This window comes from Eriocheir sinensis, chromosome 2 (genome assembly GCF_024679095.1).
Source record: "Eriocheir sinensis breed Jianghai 21 chromosome 2, ASM2467909v1, whole genome shotgun sequence".
Taxonomy (NCBI): Eukaryota; Metazoa; Arthropoda; class Malacostraca; order Decapoda; family Varunidae; genus Eriocheir; species Eriocheir sinensis.
In genome coordinates this window covers 13,757,804-13,779,452 of record NC_066510.1, presented here as the reverse complement: position 1 = coordinate 13,779,452, position 21,649 = coordinate 13,757,804, and the positions used below count along the sequence as shown (strand labels likewise).

General features: G+C 41.1%; 1 protein-coding gene across 2 annotated transcripts in view; it reads left to right on the top strand.

Annotated features, from left to right (window-relative positions):
- The window catches only part of LOC126999708 (protein MON2 homolog), a 41,031-nt gene extending 20,606 nt beyond the window's left edge, over window positions 1-20,425 (top strand). For both annotated transcript variants that reach the window (XM_050862480.1, XM_050862472.1), the window contains exons 17-33: window positions 2,232-2,407; window positions 2,627-2,789; window positions 3,286-3,430; window positions 3,670-3,791; window positions 7,462-7,593; window positions 13,558-13,692; window positions 14,192-14,350; window positions 14,606-14,748; window positions 14,879-15,044; window positions 15,357-15,491; window positions 16,172-16,300; window positions 16,704-16,888; window positions 18,048-18,232; window positions 18,488-18,598; window positions 18,908-19,106; window positions 19,372-19,454; window positions 19,671-20,425. In XM_050862480.1, coding sequence (XP_050718437.1) covers window positions 2,232-2,407; window positions 2,627-2,789; window positions 3,286-3,430; window positions 3,670-3,791; window positions 7,462-7,593; window positions 13,558-13,692; window positions 14,192-14,350; window positions 14,606-14,748; window positions 14,879-15,044; window positions 15,357-15,491; window positions 16,172-16,300; window positions 16,704-16,888; window positions 18,048-18,232; window positions 18,488-18,598; window positions 18,908-19,106; window positions 19,372-19,454; window positions 19,671-19,882 — 2,580 coding nt within the window. In that variant the 3' untranslated portion in view covers window positions 19,883-20,425. The remainder of the gene's footprint in view (window positions 1-2,231; window positions 2,408-2,626; window positions 2,790-3,285; window positions 3,431-3,669; window positions 3,792-7,461; window positions 7,594-13,557; window positions 13,693-14,191; window positions 14,351-14,605; window positions 14,749-14,878; window positions 15,045-15,356; window positions 15,492-16,171; window positions 16,301-16,703; window positions 16,889-18,047; window positions 18,233-18,487; window positions 18,599-18,907; window positions 19,107-19,371; window positions 19,455-19,670) is intronic.
- Window positions 20,426-21,649: the final 1,224 nt, after the last annotated feature.

Genomic DNA, 21,649 nt, shown 5'->3' with positions numbered 1-21,649 from the left:
GCCGGGGACGACGAGTGTAGACTGCGGGGCGGTGAGTGTAGCAGTGTTGTTGACGAGGCCGGGGTTGTGTTGGTTAAGAGGCTGGGGCGTGATTGAAGAGGCCGTGGAGGTGGTGGTTATGAGGCTGGGCGTGATTAAAGAGGCCGTGGATGTGGTGGTTATGAGACTGGGCGTGTGGTTGAAGAGGCCGTGGAGGTGGTTATGAGGCTGGGCGTGTGGTGGTGCTGCTCCTGTCCTTCTTGTTTCGCCTTGCCAAATCATGCTTTGTTTTGCCTCGCCTTGCTGTGTTTTGCTCCGCCTTGCCTTGCTGTGCTCTGCTGTGCCTTGCCTCACCTTTGCCATGCTTGTGGTGGTTGGTGGTGTTCACAGGGCTGTGATGGACGGTCACGCCACCCCCTCAGCAAAAATGTGCGTCCTGTTATCACGGCTCTCTTCGGCTCACTCTCTGGCCTGCTTGCTTCGCCCTGCTTTGCCGTCTCGTCTTCTCCCAGCTAAGCTCCTCCCCCTTCCTCACGTGACTTCCTTCCATTGTGCACTCACTCCTTATATGGTTCTCCACTTCCCTGTTGTACTCCCTGACCTCTGCATTACAACTAGATAATCTATCGCTAGCTAACTAATAATCACTCTAGGGTTTGAGACTGGAGATGAGGATATCAGAAACGTCTTTCATCCATTCACACCCTCATTCACGCCAATAATCTCTACTTATCACACACACTCGTTCACCCGTCCACACATTCGCTCACTTGCTCGTTTGTTGTAATATATAGTCATTCACTCACTTGCATTCCATACTCACTTACTCATTACACATTTGGACCGTTACAATATGAGGAAATGATGGTGATGAAGATGATAAAAGAAAACAATGGTGATGATGGTGATGATTTGAGGAAATGATGATGATCAAGATGATAAAAGAAAACAATGGTGATGATGGTGATGATATGAGAAGAATACACATTTGGACCGTTACACTTCCATCAACTTTCTAGTCAGAGCCCATGTTTCTGCTCCATACAACATCATAAAACAGTCACAAATTCGTGTCACTAGTAAAATTGAAAGTAGTAATGTAAGTTTTGCCTTCATGAAATATACACAAATAGATAAATATGAAAGCTCACAAAGTCACAATATGTGACATCACCTGCTTTGCGCAGTAAAAATATGCTTATTTAAGGTATTTGATACCCGCAAAATGGCGCTCGCTGCAGCCTCGGGACACAGTTGTCGTATAAAATATGAACTTATTTTTACATTATTGTTCTGTTGTTTATTCAATGTTTTGTTCAAGTAAAAGAATACTCATAATTTTAGTTATATAGTTTTTGGTTATGAGGATTTTTTATGAAATACAATTATAACATTATTGCCTATAAGTTAGGAAACGTACTGAATCCTGGATCGGCTAGGGTGATGTTGGGTGCACCTATTGTGTTTTAAAGTGACCACCAGACTTTACACACCCCACTAAAAAATTATGTAACCTTAGGCATATGAGTCTCTGCCTTAACCCGAGAACGTCAGCAGACCCTTTTTAGGGCTTTCACGAGTCGTAGCTGTGGTATGGTGGACCCTAAAAAGGGCTCGCCATAAAACACCTAATTCGAGCTAATTGTAGGCGGTGGTGGCATAGTGCAACCCACCATGAATGCCCTAGGTCATTGTGGTGGATGAATGATTTTGAGGTGGGCTTTTTTGTCATAGGTGGTGCTGTAAGGTCATGGCATACTCAATTAGCTATCCATACAGTAATCACTTCTCAAATTTTCTATAATAGACAACAAGCGACTCTCGGCTAGATGCCACGCTTCACGAGACTGTTTGTATTGTAACAAACACCACCCAAAAAGAATGGAGTTTGAGTAAAAGTAAATATTTTTAACGGCTTTATGGTTATGAGAGGAGTACTCTGATGCATGTTCCATGCTCTTTTCTTAGTCTCAAAATGCAGTGTAATTTTGTCGTTTCTCGGCCACTTCTCGGCTTTCTCATAGCAGAAGCCCACGGGTTAAGGTTGCTTTTCCTTGACTGGCTTCACCACATGATGCAGCAAGAATTCAGCCGGTGCCAAATGCCACCAAAAACAGAATACCACCATCATTGGTTTGCTTGCCTCATTTACACTAAATGCTTCACATGAGTGGTGGGACATACTCTTAAAATCTTTATCTACAAGTTATAAGAAGCAAAAATAATGGTAATGGTTGGTATTCTCTCAACAGAAGCTGCAAACTCTCCTGCTCTCGCCACTCTCTGAAGTCTCGCTGGTCGGCCACCCGGATGTACGACAAAAGCAGCTCGAGTCCCTGCTGCACATCCTCCATTCTTGCGGAGAGCTGCTGCATCATGGCTGGCCTCTCATCCTCAACATTATCGGAGCCATCAGTGACAATCATAGGTATTTTATGGTTGTTATTATTAGAGGTAGTAGTAATAGTAGTAGTAGTAGTAGTGGTAGTGGTAGTAGTAGTAGTGTTCCATCTAATCGTAAAAGGGTGACATGCTGTGATGGAGGAGATCTGCAAGGTGAAATGAATGAATCAGAGAAGCACATCCTTTCCCTTCATCTTTTAGGCTTTTATTTACTTATTAATTTTTTTTTGGTGTTATTTTTCAGCGAACACCTCGTGCGTCTGGCCTTCCAGTGTCTGCAGCTGGTGGTGACGGACTTCCTGCCCCTCATGCCCTGGGGTTGTCTGCCTCTCACGGTGGACACTGCCGCCAAATTTGGTTCCCAGACTCAAGAGCTTAATATCTCGTTGACGGCCATTGGCTTGATGGTAAGAAGAGTTTATTGCGATGGATTCCTTGTGTATCCCATTGTTGTTACCCTCAGGGGGCCTTTTACCTTCCATTCATGAGTGTTGATTGATGATGTTACAGGATATGATTACTGAGGATATGATTGCTGTGTATCACCTACTGTTGAGGCAAGTTCCACAGCCCATCACAGCGTCTTCATAAGTGCCCAAGCCAAATTGTATTCTTCATAATGCTCAGGATTTGATGCAGCACCAAATACTAAAGAGAATTACAGTATAGATTCCTCAAATTTCTCACCTACACAAAAAAATCATGTTAATGTTTTGTGTTTGTATTATTAGCCCATGAAATCATTATGTCAAATTGAAACAAGCCCTTAGTCTTAGATACCCTCATTTTACATTTGTTTTTGATTAATATTATGGCAAAGCATTGACTCCTCTTCTTTCTGACCATTAATATTTTGGCATGACAAAATCTGCTTTTTATAATTTGGCATCTGTTTCTTTGCAGTGGAACATCTCCGACTACTTTTACCAGAATCAAGAGAAGTTGCGAGTCTCCCTCACCTCTGATAACCAGGTGTTCCCAGACTTCCCAGGGGTCCCCAACATGCCTCCCTTTGATAAGCTGTGGATGTGCCTCTATGCCCGGCTCGGTGAGTACAGAATAATGCTAAGTAAGTTTGTTATACAGTTTACTCACTTAGAAGTTCCTGGAGGTCTGAATAAAGGAGATAGTACTTTTAAATGTCTTCTCATAAATGATGTTCTTTTCCTTGGCTTCACCTCCATATTTTGGCCTTCATGACAACCTGCTGAGGGGTGGCTGAGCCAGAAGTATCCCATTTTCTCTTCCTATGCACATTAATGAAATTGTTTACTCTCTTCCATCCAGGTGATTTATGCGTTGACTCACGTCCTGCGGTACGAAAGTCGGCAGGTCAGACCCTTTTCTCAACGATTGCAGCTCATGGCGCTCTGCTACACAACCAGACGTGGCAGGCCGTCCTGTGGCAGGTGAATATATTATATATATATATATATATATATATATTTTTTTTTTTTTACAAGAAAGGAGGCAGCTCAAGGGCACAAAAAAAAGAAAATGATAAAAAAAAGCCCGCTACTCGCTGCTCCTAAAAAAGAAACAAAAGAGGTGTCCAAAAGCAAGGTCAAATTCGGGAGGAGAGGTGTCCTGACACCCTCCTCTTGAAAGAGTTCAAGTCGTAAGCAGGAGGAAATACAGATGAAGGAAGATTGTTCCAGAGTTTACCAGCGTGAGGGATGAAAGAGTGAAGATGCTGGTTAACTTGCATAAGGGGTTTGGACAGTATAGGGATGAGCATGAGTAGAAAGTCGTGTGCAGCGGGGCCGCGGGAGGGGGGGAGGCATGCAGTTAGCAAGTTCAGAAGAGCAGTCAGCGTGGAAATATCGATAGAAGATAGAAAGAGAGGCAACATTGCGGCGGAATTTTAAGAGGTAGAAGACTATCAGTATGAGGAGGAGAGCTGATGAGACGAAGAGCCTTAGCCTCCACTCTGTCCAGAAGAGCTGTGTGAGTGGAGCCCCCCCACACATGAGATGCATACTCCATACGAGGGCGGACAAGGCCCCTGTATATGGACAGCAACTGTGCGGGGGAGAAGAACTGGCGGAGACGGTACAGAACGCCCAGCCTTGAGGAAGCTGATTTAGTAAGAGATGAGATATGAAGTTTCCAGTTGAGATTTTGAGTTAAGGATAGACCGAGGATGTTTAGTGTTGAGGAAGGTGATAGCTGGGTGTTGTCAAAGAATAGGGGATAGTTGTTTGGAAGATTGTGTCGAGTGGGTAGGTGGAGAAACTGTGTTTTTGAGTCGTTGAAGGACACCAGGTTCTTCTTGCCCCAATCGGAAATAATAGTAAGGTCTGAGGCTAAGCGTTCTTCAGCCTCCAGCCTTGAGTCGTTAAGTTCCTGTAGGGTGGGTCTTCTAATAAAAGAAGTTGAGTAATGCAGAGTGGAATCATTGGCATAGGAATGGGTAGGACAGTTCGTTTTGGAAAGAAGATCATCAATGAACAACAGAAAGAGAGTGGGAGATAGGACAGAACCCGGTGGGACACCACTGTTAATAGATTTAGGGGAAGAACAGTGATCATCTACCACAGCAGAAATAGAATGGTCAGAAAGGAAACTGGAGATAAAGGTACAGAGAGAAGGATAGAAACCGTAGGAGGGTAGTTTGGAAAGCAATGATTTGTGCCAGACCCTATCAAAAGCTTTTGATATGTCCAGCGCAATACCAAAGGTTTCACCGAAACGGCTAAGAGAGAATGACCAAGAGTCAGTTAAGAAGGCTAGGAGATCACCAGTAGAACGCCCCTTGCGGAACCCATACTGGCGATCAGATAAAAGGTCAGAAGTGGAAAGGTGCTTTTGAATCTTCCGGTTAAGGATTGATTCAAAAGCTTTAGATAGACAAGAAAGTAAAGTTATAGGACGGTAGTTTGAGAGATTGGAATGGTCACTCTTCTTAGGCACAGGCTGTATGAAGGCATACTTCCAGCAGGAAGGAAAGGTAGATGTTGACAGGCAGTGGCGAAAGAGTTTGACCAGGCAGGGTGACAGCATGGAGGCACAGTTTTTAAGGACAATAGGAGGCACTCCATCAGGTCCATAAGCCTTCTGAGGATTGAGGCCAGAGAGGGCATAGAAAACATCATTTTGAAGAATCTTTATAACAGGCATAAAGGAGTCAGAGGGTGGATGAGTAGGAGGAATATGCCCAGAATCGTCCAGAGTGGAGTTTTTAGAAAAAGTTTGAGAGAAGAGTTCAGCCTTAGAGATACATGAGACGGCAGGGAGATGAAGAAGAGAAGTTGGAGGAGATATTTTTGGCTAGATGCCAGAAGTCACAGGAAGTGTTAGAGAAAGCAAGGTTTTGGCATTTTCTATTAATGAAAGAGTTTTTGGTTAGTCGGAGAATAGATTTGGCACGATTCTGGGCAGAAATGTAAAGTTCATAATTAGCATTAGTTTGAAGGCTCTGGTACCTTTTGTGAGTTGCCTCTCTATCATTGACAGCACGAGAACAAGCGTGATTAAACCAAGGTTTTTTAGCGTGAGGAGTAGAGAAAGAACAAGGAATGTATGCCTCCATTCCAGAGACAGTCACCTCTGTGATACGCTGAGCACACACAGAGGGGTCTCTATCCTGGAAGCAATAATCATTCCACGGGAAATCGGAAAAGTACATCCTCAGGTCGTCCCACCGAGCTGAAGCAAAATACCAGAAGCATCGCCTCTTCGGTGGGTCCAGAGGGTGTACAGGAGCGATAGGACAGGATGCAGAAATAAGATTATGATCGGAGGAGACCAACGGAGAGAACAGTTTGACAGAATAAGCAGAAGGGTTTGAGGTAAGGAAGAGGTCTAGAATGTTGGGCCGGTCTCCAAGACGGTCGGGAATACGTGTAGGGTACTGGACCAACTGCTCTAGGTCGTTGAGGATAGCAAAGTTGTAGGCTTGTTCACCAGGATGGTCAGTGAAAGAGGATGAAAGCCAAAGCTGATGGTGAACATTGAAATCTCCTAGGATGGAGATTTCAGCGAAGGGAGAGTGGGTCAAGATGTGCTCCACTTTAGAATTCAAATAGTCAAAGAATTTTACATAGTTAGTAGAGTTAGGTGAGAGATAAACAGCACAGATGTATTTAGTAATAGAATGACAATGAAGTCTTAGCCAGATGGTAGAAAATTCAGAAGAGTCAAGGTTGTGGGCACGAGAGCAAGTGATGTCGTTGCGTACGTAGGCGCAACATCCAGCTTTGGATTGAAATTTAGGATAGAGATAGTAGGAGGGAACAGAGTAGAAATTGCTGTTAGTAGCCTCAGAACCTGTGTTTCGGTAAGGAAGAGAAGGTGAGGTTTAGAGGAGAGATGATGTTCCACAGAATGAAAATTAGAACGAAGACCGCGAATGTTGCAGAAATTGAGAAGAAAGAGGTTCGAGGAGTTATCAAGACACCTCTCGGGTCAGCAGCCAGAAGGGGAGTCCTCCCTGGGGGAATTTGTGGTACCCCCCCCCTCAGGTGGGGACTCCGAGGCTTGATGTAGGTGCGCCATTTTGAAATTTGAATTTTGGGAAAAGGTGTATATGTTGTGTGAATGTAGTGTGGTATGGATAGAGAGAGGATCTGTCTTTAGAGAGCATGCTGAACTACTCTCCGGTGTTGGTGAGACAATAGGGAAACGGTTAGTGAGGACATGGGAAGGGTCTTTGGAGGGCTTCAGTTCCCTTCTCGCCTCCCATATATACCTCACCGGGAGTGGCTTGCACCCGTTCGGTAGGTGTCTTCCTACCTACTCCAGCTAAGAACATAAGGAGTCTGCAAGAGGTTGGTAGGTCTATGCAAGGCAGCTCCTGTACACCTAACATCACTATCCAAGAATTTATCTAATCTTTTTTTAATGTGTCTATCATATTGTATCGTATCGTACTGGTGATTCCATTGGTTTCAGAAAATAGTGTGCCCTTTAAGTGTTCCTTCTTGTCAATAATACTGTACGTATATCATTGTTGACAGTGTGAATCAGGGAGAAGGGTCCAGAAATTCATCTCCTCACATGACTCAAACTAAAAACCAAATAGTGATAAAATATCTGCAGAACAGACCCAGTAATGTCATTTCTTATTCTTCCGTTCAGGTGCTGTTCCCTCTTTTGGATAAAGTGCGACAGTTGTCAGACTCTGCCAGCACTGACAAGGTGGACCAAGGTGGAAACATCCTCATCCACCACTCACGCAACACCCACCAGAAACAATGGGCGGAAACTCAGGTAACTTGGGAGTTAGCTGTTGGTTTGTTTATTCTTGTTTTTTCCATATTTGGCATTCAAAATATTCTTTCTATGTTATTTTATCAAAGGAGTGATTTATAACGTTGTTCAAAGATGTCTAGATTAAATCAATGGGGTAGCCACAGCAGAAGCTTATTCACTATTCCCTTTTTCATCACTCTCTTTCTTCATCTATCTATTTCACTGGTGGTCCCCCCCTTACAGTCTGCGTCAATTGACTTTTCGTACCGCTTGTTTTCATAAGTAAATACGCGTTCCTTGTATACATACCTTGTTTTAACCGGTAAATAAATTAATAAAGACATTTGATTTTGCACAAAATACTCACCAATTGTGTAACTAATACTTGGTAGGGTTGCCATTCCTCTTGAGAACTTCTTTTAGGCGCTTGGGAAGAGATTCTGCGAGGCTCTTCAGATGGTCAGGATCAAGCGACTCCCAGGCCCTCATAGCTCTACCTCCAGCTTGGGCAAAGATGACGTGTCTTTTTCCCTCAACCTGGCTTTGATTATGGCCCAAAGGTTTTCGATCGGTGAAAGATCTGGAGAGTTCGCTGGCCAGTCCGTGATAAAATTAATACCACAAGTTTTGCCGTGTGTGGTGGCGCGCCGTCCTGCTGGAGAATGTCTGTGCCGCTCTTCTCAAAAGATGACTCCAAATGCTCATTCAGAATGATGTAATAGGATTCTTTAGTCACAGTCTCATTTTGCGGTAAGATCACTAAGTCCCCTAAGCCACCATAGCCAAAGCTGCCCCACACCATTAAATGCTGAGGGTGTCGTACAGCAGCAGCGATGCGGTTCACAGCCAAGGGGTCTGAGTCCAGCTCGCGACACTCTCTCTGTCCTGATGTGTCACTCACACGGAATGTGGCTTCATAAGACCACAGCACCCTCTTCCAGCTCTCCAAGTTCCAGTCTTTATGTTCCTTAGCGAACAATACCCTCCTCTTCCTCTGTGAGTCATTTATCAGGGGCTTTTCACTTTTCTGTAGCCAAGGTCATCGTGCACCCGCTGAACAGTTCTAACGGACGCGCCACCGAGGAGGCTGGGATGTTGTTCCTTCAGTTTTCTTGCAGTGAGGGTCGGGTTACAGTCAATCTCCCTCTTTAGCAGGTTCAAAGTCCGAGGGACAGTGCTGCGAGCCCTGCCTCCCCCGTGTCCGTGTGCCGGTACCTTCACGCCTCCGCCATCCTTGAATCTTCTCACTATGTTCTGCACGGTTCTCGGCAGAATACCAGTGTTCTGACTAATTTCACTTGTTTTCAAACCTAATTTATGGTCCTCTATCACACGCACGATATCGTCATGAGATGTGTACTTTCTAGACATAACGATAAGGATGCAATTAACACATACTATCTCATGAGTCGCGAAAAAATAACAAAGCCAGCGGTGGAAAAAAACGGTGATTGCACACAAAACGGTTACACAAGTCACTGAGGGTGATGAGTCATAGCACCCCATATGAAGGAATCATTGACATGAGTTGCCAGCTAATTAATTTTTCTCGGCCCCATTTTCGTAGCCGTGTAAGAAGGGCATATCCGATTCGCGCCAATTGGAGTTTCGTACCTGCGCCCGCGAAAAGTCAATTGACGCAATCTGTATACCCTCTCCCTCACCCAGGGATGGAGTATTCGTATTTGAATACATTCGAATACCGTATTTAGGTGTATTCAAATTTATATATGAATACTTATTGATAGAACTCAAAGTATTCTCATTCGTGTTGGAATACAAGGGAAAAGTATTCATATTCTGTGAATAATTTGACAAATACTTCAAAATTTATTATCAGAAATAACAGCAGTTGTTCTTTGCATCTCTGGGCGGACATGTAATCGTTGTGTATAGTAAAGGTTCATGACCTCATTTTACTGTCGCATAACTTTAGAACAGCTATACCCAGTTATGTCAAAAAGGTATTTTTCAATGAAAAGTATTCACGTTCAAGGAGCATTTGTATTTGTATTTGAATTAATACGATTTCAGTGTATTCAAATTCGTATTCATATTCGTTGGAATTTGAAGTAGTATTCATACTCGTATTCGAATACACAACTCTCATATTCACTCCATCCCAGAACCTAACCTAACCTAACAAAACCTGCAACAGTTATCATACTTGACTCAGAAAAATTCTCTATTCTTCCTTACTAAATGAAATTTTCTATATAACGTAATGAGTTTTTCCTTTGTTAATTTAGGCCATACTTTGCTGCCTATCATGTGTTTGAAAACTCTCTGAACTTGACCTAATCTAACAAAACCCCGAACAGATACTATACATCGTTACTCAGAAAAATCATATATTGTTCCTCAGTAATAAGACCTATTATTTAACAAAGGGAGGCCTTTCTTTGTTAATTTATGCTATAAGTTTCTGGCTATCTTGTGTTTGAAGATACCCTAAACTTAACCTAACAATGCCTCGAACAGTTACACATATACGTCTTCACTTGGAAAAATCATAAATGCTTCCTTACTAATGAGACTTTCTATATAACACACTGTAGTCTTTATTTGTTGATTTTTATCTTAAATTGTTGGCAGTCATATGTTTGAAGATACCCTAAACTTAACCTAACCTAACAAAACCCCAAACAGTTACTATAGGTCTTGATTCAGAAAATTCATATAGGCTTCCTTACTAATGAGACTTTCTATACAACAAAGTGAGGTCATTCTTTCTTGATTTATACCATAAGTTGCTGGCTATCATGTGTTTGAAGATATCCTAAACATAACCTAACCTAACAAAATCACAACAGTTACCTTATGTCTTTACTCTGAATAATCATATATGCTTCCTTATGAATGAGAGTTATTATTATCTGACTGAGTGAGGTCATTCTTTGTTATTTTATGCCATAAGCTGTCACCTATCATATGTCTGAAGATGCCCTAAGCTTAACCTAACCTAGTGAAACTGGGAACAATTACTATACGTCATTTCTCAGAAAAAATCATATATGTTTCCTTACTCGTGAGACTTTGAGTATAACAAAGTGAGGTCCTTTTTTGTTGATTTATGCTGCAAGTTGTTGGCTGTCATGTGTTTGAAGATGTCCTAAACTTAAGCTAACCTAACAAAACCACAAAAGGTTAACATATGTCTTGACTTAGAATAACTCATTTATGCTTCCTTAGTAATGAGCCCTTCTATATAACAAAGTTAAGGCTTTTTTTTGTTAATATATGATATATGTTTTGGATATCATGTGTTTGAAAATTCCCAAAACAACCCAACTTAATGTAACAAAACCCTGAACAGTGACCATACATCTTGACTCAGAAAAATCATCTATTCTTCCTACTAAATGAGACTTTTTATATAATGTAATCAGTTCTTCCTTTGTTAATTTATGTCATAATTTGCCACCCATCATGTGTTTGAAAATTCTCTAAACTTAACCTAACCTAACAAAATCCTGAACAGTTACTGTATGTCTTTACTAAAAAAAACATATATCCTTCCTCAATCATGGGACTTATTATCCAGCAAAGGGAGGCCTTTCTTTGTTAAGTTATGCTGTAAGTTTGTGGCTAATTTGTTTTTGAAGATACCCCAAACTTAACCTAACCTTACAATACCCTGAACAGTTACCATATATACGTCTTGACTCAGAAAAATCATAAATTCTTCCTTACTAATGAGACTCTCTAGATAATACACTGATGTCTTTCTTTGTTGATTTTTACCTTGAGTTGCTGGCAGTCATGTGTTTGAAGATGCCCTAAACTTAAACTAACATAACTTAACCTAACAAAACCCCAAACAATTAACATACATCTTGACTCAGAAAAATCATATTTGCTTCTTTACTAATGAGACTTTCTATATAACAATATGACCTCATTCTTATTGATTTATATCGTAAATTGCTGGCTGTCATGTGATTGAAGAGACCCTTAACCTTACCTGACTATAACCCAAATAGTCACTATATATATTCACTCAGTAAATTCATAAATGTTGACCTTCTAATCAAATTTATTATCTGACGCAATGAGCTTTTCCTTTGTTGATTTGTGCAGGAAGTTCCCACCTATCATGTGTTTGAAGATACCCTAAAATTAACCTAACGTAACCTAACCTAACCTAACCTAACAAAACCACAAACAGTTACTATAGGTCTTGACTCAGAAAATTCATATATACTTCTTTACTAATGAGATTTCAATACAACAAAGTGAGATCATTCTTTTTTGATTTATACCATAAGTTGCTTGCTATCATATGTCTGAAAATACCCTAAACTTAACCTAACTTAACAAAACCACAAACGGTTACCATATATCTTTACTCCTACTCCGAAAAATCATATATGCTTCCTTATGAATGAGAGTTATTATCTGACTGAGTGAGGTCTTTCTTTGTTATTTTATGCCATGAGCTGTTGCCTATCATGTGCCTGAAGATGCCGTAAACTTATCTTAACCTAACAAACCTCGGAACACTTACCATAGGTCTCAGAAAAATCATGTATGCTTCCTTACTTGTGAGACTTTCAATATAACAAAGTTGATTTATGCTCCAGGTTGTTGGCTGTCATGTGTTTGAAGATGCCCTAAACTTAACCAAACCTAACAAAACCACAAAATGTTACCATACATCTTGACTTAAAAAACTCGTCTATTCTTCCTTACTAATGAGACTGTTTATATAACAAAGTGAAAGCTTTTTTTACTAATTCATGCTGTAAGTTTCTGGATATCATGTGTTTTCAAAATTCCTTAAACTTAACCTAACCTAACCAGGGATGGAGTATTCATATTCGGTATTCGTATTCATTTACATTCGAATACCGTATTTGGGTGTATTTGTATTTGTATTCAAATAATTATTGATAGCAATCAAAGTATTCTCATTTGTATTCAAATACAAAGAAAAAGTATTCGTATTCTGTGAATAATTTGACAAATACTTCAAAATTTATTATCAGAAATAACAGCCATTTCCTTACAACTTTAATAGTGTCTTGGGCGGATGTGTAATCATCGTATTTAGTACAGGTTCCTGAGCTCATTTTATTGTTGCATAACTTTAGAACAGTGCTGTACAGTAATACCCCCTCCATCGCTTGGGTTACATTCTATACCCACCCGTGATAAGTGAAAATCCACGAAATAGAAATACTCTATTTAAATACACCCTAGGCATGTTTTTTGAACTTTTACGGTACTTTTAAAAGCATTTTAAGGTCTTCAAGCACACTTTTAAAACAATAGAAACACACAACAGCCAATCAGCGGCCGAGCTCTGATTGGCTGAATCGGTACTTACAGCCATTCTATCATGATGCGCGAGATTTGAATTCGTAAACAATGCTGCGGAATGCCATGAAATGACGAAAATATACGCTATGTCAAAATTAATAGGTCTTACAGAAAAAAACACGAAATAATGGGACCGCGAAAACTGAACCGCTATATCACGGGGGTTTACTGTACTCAGTTACATCAAGAAGGTATTTTTCAATGAAAAGTATTCATGAATGTATTCTTGAACACTTTCAAGTATTATTCGTATAGGTATTCAAATTAAAACAATTTCAGTGTATTCAAATTCGTATTCATTGAAATTTTAAGTATTCGTATTCATATTCAAATGCACAAGTCTTGTATTCACTCCATCCCTGCCTGCACCTGCTTCAAACTGTTTGCAAATCCCTCCTCAGTCATGCTTATCACATATGTAGAGATTAGCAATTCTAGCTATGAAACTACAACTGCTGCCCTGCACTCAAAACCCAGCTTGGGCAGTCAACGTGTAGCTCATCCAGCTGATTATCCTCCATTTTTGGCGGGTCACTAAATGGGTATCTTGGGAAGATAAACTGTGGTAACCCGAATTTCACACTTGCTCTGTGTCTGGGTAGTGAGACAGATGACTTAAACTAAATGAATATAATAGTGTTAATATTTGGGATTTCCCAGGTGCTGACTTTATCAGGAGTTGCACGAGTGTTCAGCACCAAGCAAAAGATCCTGCAGGGCCTGGGTGACTTCCCCCGGGCGTGGGCACTCCTGCTTGACTTCATCCACACTGCTGCCCTCTCTAAAAGCAATGAGGTAAGGTGATATGCTTTAACCATGTAGCATTTAAAAAACACAGCTTGCATATTAGGATCATTTAGTTGCCAGTCCTTACAACTGTATCAGACTGATGTATTTTACAATTATCTGTGAAGTTGATTTTCTTCTAGAGACTTTACTTCTTCTCATTTAATGTCTTTATTTTCCTGAATGGGGTTGGATGAGCTGTGAGTCTCTCCCACTCCTGATCGTTGTATACTCTCTCCTCCCGATGTTCATCCTTCTCTTGTCTATCTCTACACACTGTCTCCAGGTCTTCTTCAGTCTTCCAGCTGGTCTCCTCCCTTATACTTCCAAAGAAACCCACATTTTCAGTTACATTAATAGGGTAGAAAATACATTTCAGGAGGTTGCAGCATCTTCAGTCTGGAAGCCTTGCTGGTGTTCATTCTCCATATCTTTAAGTGATGATGTTTTCCTGAGTAGGAAGATGAGACTGTTGATTGTGATAGTGATGATGCTGATCTTTCCTCAGGTGTCTTTAGCTGCTCTTAAATCACTGCAAGAGATGCTTCAGGCGGGTCGTTCATCCACGTCATCCACCTCAGGTTTGCCCGAAGACTCCAGTTCTCCGTCGCATCTAAACTCTCCAATACCCGAAGACTCCATCGCAAACTGGAACACTGCTTGGAAGGTACGTCTTGGCGGATGAGATAGTAGATGATAGTGTAGAAAGTAATAATTTGAGACACCTCTCCACTCAAAATTGACTTCTCTTTTGGCCTCTTGTTCTATTTTCTTTTGTCGGAGCATTGCCAGTGGGCTTCATTCTTACCTCTGTTTTTCTTTTGTCCTTAAGCTGCCTCCCTTCCTGAAAAAAACAAAATGAAACTGGAGCTTATGTCTAATGCAACGAGCTCGTCTCATCAATATTTTCCTTTCCTCCCAGGTGTGGCACACTATAGGGAGTGAGGTGACCAAGCCGCCTCCCGATGAGGTGACTCGGGGTTCAGACGCCTATATACCCTCCCAGCCATTCCTCACTGCGCTAGTCCACATCTTTCCGCACCTTTTTCTCCACATTAAGCATCGGTACGCGAGGAGGAGATTAAATTGTCGTATTGTAAATATGGTTAAAATGTACTGCTACTTTCTAGGCTTAAAAATGTAAATGTGATTGGATTGAGTATAGCTTGAGTTTCTTTACTTTTGATTTTTGTAGTTTCGTGGTGAGTGACTTTACAAGATTGGCCTCGGTGCTCCTGGGCTGCGTGTCAGTGCCGGTGCATGGAGACTCCTCACCCTTCATCCTGCCGTCCTTCACAGAGGTGGTCGTCACGCCTCTCCAGGAAGGTGTACTGCAAGCCCTGGTGGTGGTGGAAAAGGAGGTGAGTAAAAGAGTTAATGTAGCCATGAATCTACAATGTGTTTTACAATTAAAGCATTTATATCAGGAGACACTGGCTTGTGTGTGCCAGTTAACCAGCCACTACAGACTCTTGTAAAAATGTATGTTTTTTGAGCATCTAATAGGTCTTGCTTCAACCTGTTATCCACAGCTGTATAGTCTAGAACTCTAGATGAATTGGATTGTTGACCACATGGAGGCCCTAACGAAAGAAACTGTAGAGCAAATTATCATGTCCTAACAAGAGTGGTGTATAATAATGTGGATTGATTGCTCTTTTCATGTCATCTAGATAACTGAGGGGAACGGAGCAGCCCGGTCCATGGTGCCACAGCTGTTCTCGCTCCTGCTGCAGTTTTCATCATATAGTTGTCAGGCTCCAAGCTATGGCAATGTTCTCACCAGACCTCACTCATCAAAGGGCTCAGTAAGTTTTTTCCCTGTGCATTTATGCTTCTCAGTTAATATTTTTGTTTTGTTATCTAGTATGGTACTGGTAGCCCTGAATGTCATTTCCTTCTTCTCTTTCAACCTCATTCCTGTACTATATTGACAAGGAACCTCTGAAAACCAGCGGTTTCTTGGTGTTGCAAATCTCTTTCCCATCCTCACCCCAGCTCCCTCACTAAGGAGGGGAAGAGGCAGCTTCATTTAGTTATAGTTTGTGATTACTGTATCTGAAAACTGAGCCATCTCCACATATCTCTCTCCTGGCATTCATAAGAACCTATTTAGTACATTATTATTTGGTCTATGCATGCAGTATGTTAAGCCAGCTCAAACTTTGAAATTGTTATGTTATTACTTACAGTAGATTGTTAGCAAACTCTCTGACTAATATATCTATCAGCAGCAGATGTAGTGTATCCATCATTGGCATGTGCTAACACATACACTGTCTGTGTACATCAGTTATGAAATGTCATTAATGAATTGTACTTTCAGTTATTTCATGCACCCCACTCCCTGTATAAGGTATTATTTAGTGATAGTTAATTGCACTATTTTGGACTTGCTATATTGTAAAATATAAATCTGTTTTTTGCCTCTGTTATATCCAAATAATTGAGAGGTGAGATGACTAAGTATCTCCACAATGCCTAACAGACTGACTGGGTGACGATGAACTTTGTGCCGTTTGCCGAGAGGTCAATGTCCATGGTGGTGTCTCTGTACCAGAAAACTTCAGACTGGCAGGAGGTCATCGAGGCACATGTCCTTAAGAACATCATTCAGGTGAGCAACACATGAGTACCAAAGGTCCTACAAACACACTGCTTTATTTGTGATTCTTTAGTTAACCTTGTCCAGGACAGCTACAGGAGGAGGTTTAATCTGCTGCCCTGAAAATAGGCAACAAACTTTACACCCTATGGTCTATGTAATTAAGATGCTGGAAAGGTATGAGTTCTATTACACACCTCTGCATCATGTAATCAGCATAATGACTCTCACTGTGCAGCAAATAAATTTTAGTTACGTGTTCAGCTACATTCAAATTTATTAGAATATCTTTTATTTTAGATTTTGAGATTGGAAATGTAAACATACTGGCTATTTTATTTTATATTTATTATTGCTTCTTTATTTATTTTTCTTTTATTATTATTTTTTATTTGAACCCTCCCTCGTCACACAGGCCACCATCACTCCTCTGCGGCTCAAGTACCAGTGCCCGGCCCAGACCACATGGAAGCTGGTCATCACCACCTTGCTGACCGTGCTGCAGGAAGGCCTCCAGCTGGCACGGGAACACTCCACACACTTCAAGGATATGTGGCCGGTCCTGGGGATGGCTCTGGATAGCTTCCTCTTCTCCAACAGGTGTGTGTGTGTGTGTGTGTGTGTGTGTGTGTGTGTGTGTGGTTAGACAGATTCATAGGCTGGAACATTACCTCAGCATCAGCATCAGTATCGGTGACAGTCTCACATAGGTTCGGTGGTGAGTAGGAAAATGACTACTGTAAATATCAAGTACACTCGATCCTCGATTTAACAGAACCCGATTTAATGGATTTCGGATTTAACGGACCACAAAATCTCAATAACGGACATAGATTTGTGCGGTGTGACACCGGCTTTGGTAACGTCAAAACCCAAAACAGAAGGCCATCGGACCGTGTCGTGACGCCGCGCTGCACAAATTACACACACACACTGCCTCATGGCCTCTAGCTCCGCCCACTTTTTGGCCGCCGGACAGGACGCATCATATAGTGTGTGTCCGCCTTTATGGGGAAAATTGAAAACCGTCGACATCTTGCACTTGGCCACCCACCCGGGCGGCCAAGCGCACGCATGCAGACAGCCCTGGCCCCGAACAGCTGACTGGCGGGTGATGGCGATGATGAGCAATGGCAGCGAGGCCTCTGCATCGGCAGCACCCAAACGGCATCCCCATCGGGGCCTGCGCATGTATGGCTGTGTTTATTATGGGTTTGGGCTTCTCACTTTGCCAATTCCCATCCTCCACATGTTGCACGGGACCCCTTTCCTTTATTCCATCTCTTCTTTTTGAAAAAGAAGAGATGGAAGAAAAGAAAGAAGTCCCGCACAACATGTGGAAATCAAGAATTAGCAAATTGAGGAGCCTGGGCCCACAATAAACACAGCCACACACACACGGGCCCCAACGAAAGCATCGCCCGGGCGACGCCGATGCGGGGGTCACACCGCTGACACCCATCATTACCATCACCATCATCAGCCGCCCGTCAGCTACTCAATCCCAGCGTGCGGCCGGGGCCGCTTGCACACATGTGCCTGGCCGCCCGGATCATAAAAAAAAATTGTTCCGAGCTAGAAGGGAGGCTGGGTAGATTTGTCTGGTGTGACACCGGCTTTAGAAATGTCAAACCTGTATTTTCAAGCAACTGACTTTTTCAAGCAATGGACCACCCTTCCCCCCTTTTAATCCGTTAAATCGAGGGCCGAGTGTAGTGTTTGTTCTTGTACTTGGATTTAACTTGACTACCTCCCTCAGCCCCCCACCAGCCAACCAAAGTAGTGAAGATGCAGAGCGAGATGAAGGCATCGACTGTCAAGTGGTTGAGTTGATTAGGGAGGAAATTCTTCCCTATGCTTCCTCTACACCCAGCGACTTCATTGTGTCCATCATGGTGCTTCTCAATAAAGGCTCTATAGAGTCCGCCTCTGGTGTAGACTCTGGTAAGTGTCTGTCTCCTTGTAATTTTGCTTTAGCACATGCCTCAGTTTATTCAAGATATATTTTTCTTCCATGCTACAGTTTTTTGTTCACTTATATGCCTTCAGCTCATGAGATGACATGGCTCAGTCTATTTTTAAAATGTGTAACTGTTGCTTCAGCTGTTGGTGATTTTCTTATTAACTATTATTATTGTCTCTCATCTCTTTTATGATAGAAGAAACGGTCGTCATTATCAGTACATTTTTTTTCCACAGATTGCGAAGGCTTCAAACTGAGAGAAGAATTTGCAAAAACATGCTTCGAGACTCTCCTTCAGTTTTCTCTTCTCACCCCATCAGATCTTGATTCAACTCTTGATAACTCTGGTAAGAGATTCTTCACACTTTAGGGGTTGTTAAAAAGTTTTAAGTTCATATGGAAAAGCATGAATGGGATTGAGCAGATGGGAAGGCTGTGGATTTTCAAGGGTTACATTTTCTAACGATTATGAGAGATAAAGGTTAACCGTTGGAGGCAGTAGATGTAGAGTGATTGGATGGATGGAAGAATAAGTGAAATGTGAATGTAAGTGTATTTTAATGATTTTATGATTGTATCTTGGATGCCACCTTTATTAAATGTGGAAGAGTTTGGTGGATAAAGAGTAAGGTTGTATAAGAATAATATCTTTGCAGAGAAAGGGTCATCCAAAAAGACCTTAGAGACAAGTAATGGTTTCACAGCACCGGACTCCACCTGCAGTGCCTTGGCCCCTTCTGACTCCACGCAGGTCACCACCAAGCTGGCTGTCACGTCTCTCCTCCACAGATTCAGGGAAGTTCTGGTGAAGTATGTGGATGATGAAAAGCTGAGTGGAAAATGTCCATTACCAAGGTGAGTGGACACTGTGCTTGGTTCTCTTTTCATGAAGCATTCAGTTAAAACCACATGGAGAATTATTGTTTCCCTCAGTCAAATGAAATTGTGCTGAACATTTTAAAAGTTATTTCAAAGCTTTATCTTCATGATCATGCTGACCTTTATACTATAGCACTTTAACAAACTGATTCATTCCATGTTGCATAGTCCCCATTCAATGGTTTATTGTTTTGGTGAAGTACAGAACATACTTTTACCACAAGTCGTCAATCTCTTTCAGGCATCGCATCGCTGAAATTAGCTTTGTCTTGAAGGCCATTGCCACGTTGCTGTCATCACTAAAGAAGGTACCGGCAGGGAAGGGTAAGTCCTCTTCTTTTTGCCTAACATCTTTATTTTCCCTGATTTCCTTATGTCCCTTTTGTCTTATGGGAAGGGCAAGTGTAGTAAAGTAGGGTTGCTCATATAAGTGAAGTGCTTTAATGTTCTCTAGCTGGATCTGTGAGATGTAGTTTTGTTTCTGAAATTACATCTTACTTAATTATCTATAGAACTTAAAGCAATTTTCTTTCATTTTAGTGGACAGCATGACATGGACACAGCTGATTGGCCTGTACCCTCATCTGGTAGAGGTCGGGGGTGCCAGCAGTACAGGCTCTCCCCAGCTGTGGCGTTCTCTCAGGGAAGTCCTCCTGCAGTATGCTCAGCTGCTCCACCCTCCATCACCTGCAGCAGATGAGGCCCCTGATGCCAACGACAACACTCACCTCAGCCTTGTCAATGGGACGTGAGTAGGTCAGAAATTAGTGCAGTTGATTGTCTTTCAGAGGACTTGTGTTGAAATGCTGTGTAGAAAAGGCAAAATGCATATATTCCTTAGAACTCCTTTTTTTCATCTTCATTGTTAATACCAGTGTCATGTTATTATTGTCCTACTCTTTGCTCCAGCTGTGAACTAATAATTGTATTGAGAGCAATGTTTTCTGAAGGTTTGTACTTTCAACATTATTGCCAGCAGTATATATTTTATTATTCATGTGTGAAGGGAATAGAAACCAAATTGACTTTCTTACCTTTGTGGTTATTAAGCCCTTTATTATGTATCTGCATGTGGCGGTTTTGTTTTCTGCGTCAGTTGTCGTGTGAGGCGTGTGTCGTCTCGCCATCTTTGGTAGTGTGCAGAGATTGCTCTTCAGTGGAGTACAAATTTTACTTATCTATAAATTTCTTTTTTTTGTTCTTGTTAAAAATTATAACTTTTATTGATCATACCCAGCTTGTTTTGATATAGTGCTTTGTTTGATATTTTGTTTGTTGAAACTGCTTTTGTTGATTTCTTTTATATTGATCATACCATTTATATTGATATATATAAATATATATATATATATATATATATATATATATATATATATATATATATATATATATATATATATATATATATATATATATATATATATATATATATATATATATATATATATATATATATGTGTGTGTGTGTGTGTGTGTGTGTGTGTGTGTGTACATATATAGTTTTCTGGCAAACTATGGCTGTGGTTGGAGTAGTGAATAATTTTTTAGATTAATATTCATAAACTTGTAAATATGCAGTCACCCTGCATTCCACAGCTCTGTCCTCAACACTTTTTAATGATGATCTTGCTTTTAAGCAAAAGGTATGATATGTTATGAGGAATTATATGTATTTCTTATTCATAGCAGAGAGAAAATCAGATTTAAAAGATACTGTAAAGATGTAGAAGTTGTGTTTTAATTGTCATAAGAACTTTGCTGTGCTCATGGTGTTGTGTCGTTGGATGAGAGTTTGTGAGCAAATTTACACAAAATGAACTAAAATTTTCAGCACTGGATAAGATGTAATCTTGTTATGCATCTTGGAGATCATTGCACCATTTGGGACCAAATATTCCTAATTCATGCAGTGTGGGTGAATGCTGGCAGTGAAAAGATTGTGGAAGAAGACTCTCAAGCAAGGTAGAGATGCTGCAAATGTTATATAATCCATTATCTGCTTACCTCTCTCTGTCTGGCAGCAGTTATAAGAAGGAAGCAGTTTGACTGCAAATATGTTGCCATTCCTTCTCAGTAAAGAGTATTCTGACCCCATTAGCTCCTACCTCTACAGTGTAATAATGTGACTGACCTAGTTGGTCCACCAAGTGTGCTTGTGGCTAAGAGGCACTTGCAGCAGTGAGGTCCAGGTTAGCAATGATTGTCTGTTTATCTCTTTCTTGAATCAGTAAGTTTAGTAAAATGTAGCAATTATTATACACAGTTTGACAACTAACTCCATGCTCTACTTATACTGGACGGGTGTCATTGTTGGCAATGAAATATTAATGCTATATTTCAAGAATTTTTGATTGTCTGTTACTAAAAGAAAGAAAAAGTTTTGGAAATGCATTTCTGAGATTATATCAAACTGTATGGAGATTTTGTTTACTTTAATTTTCAATTTAAGTTAAATCCTCCTATGACATTACCACTTCCCATTGGCAGGGCAGGAAGCTCTCGGCCATGGCTCAGGGAAT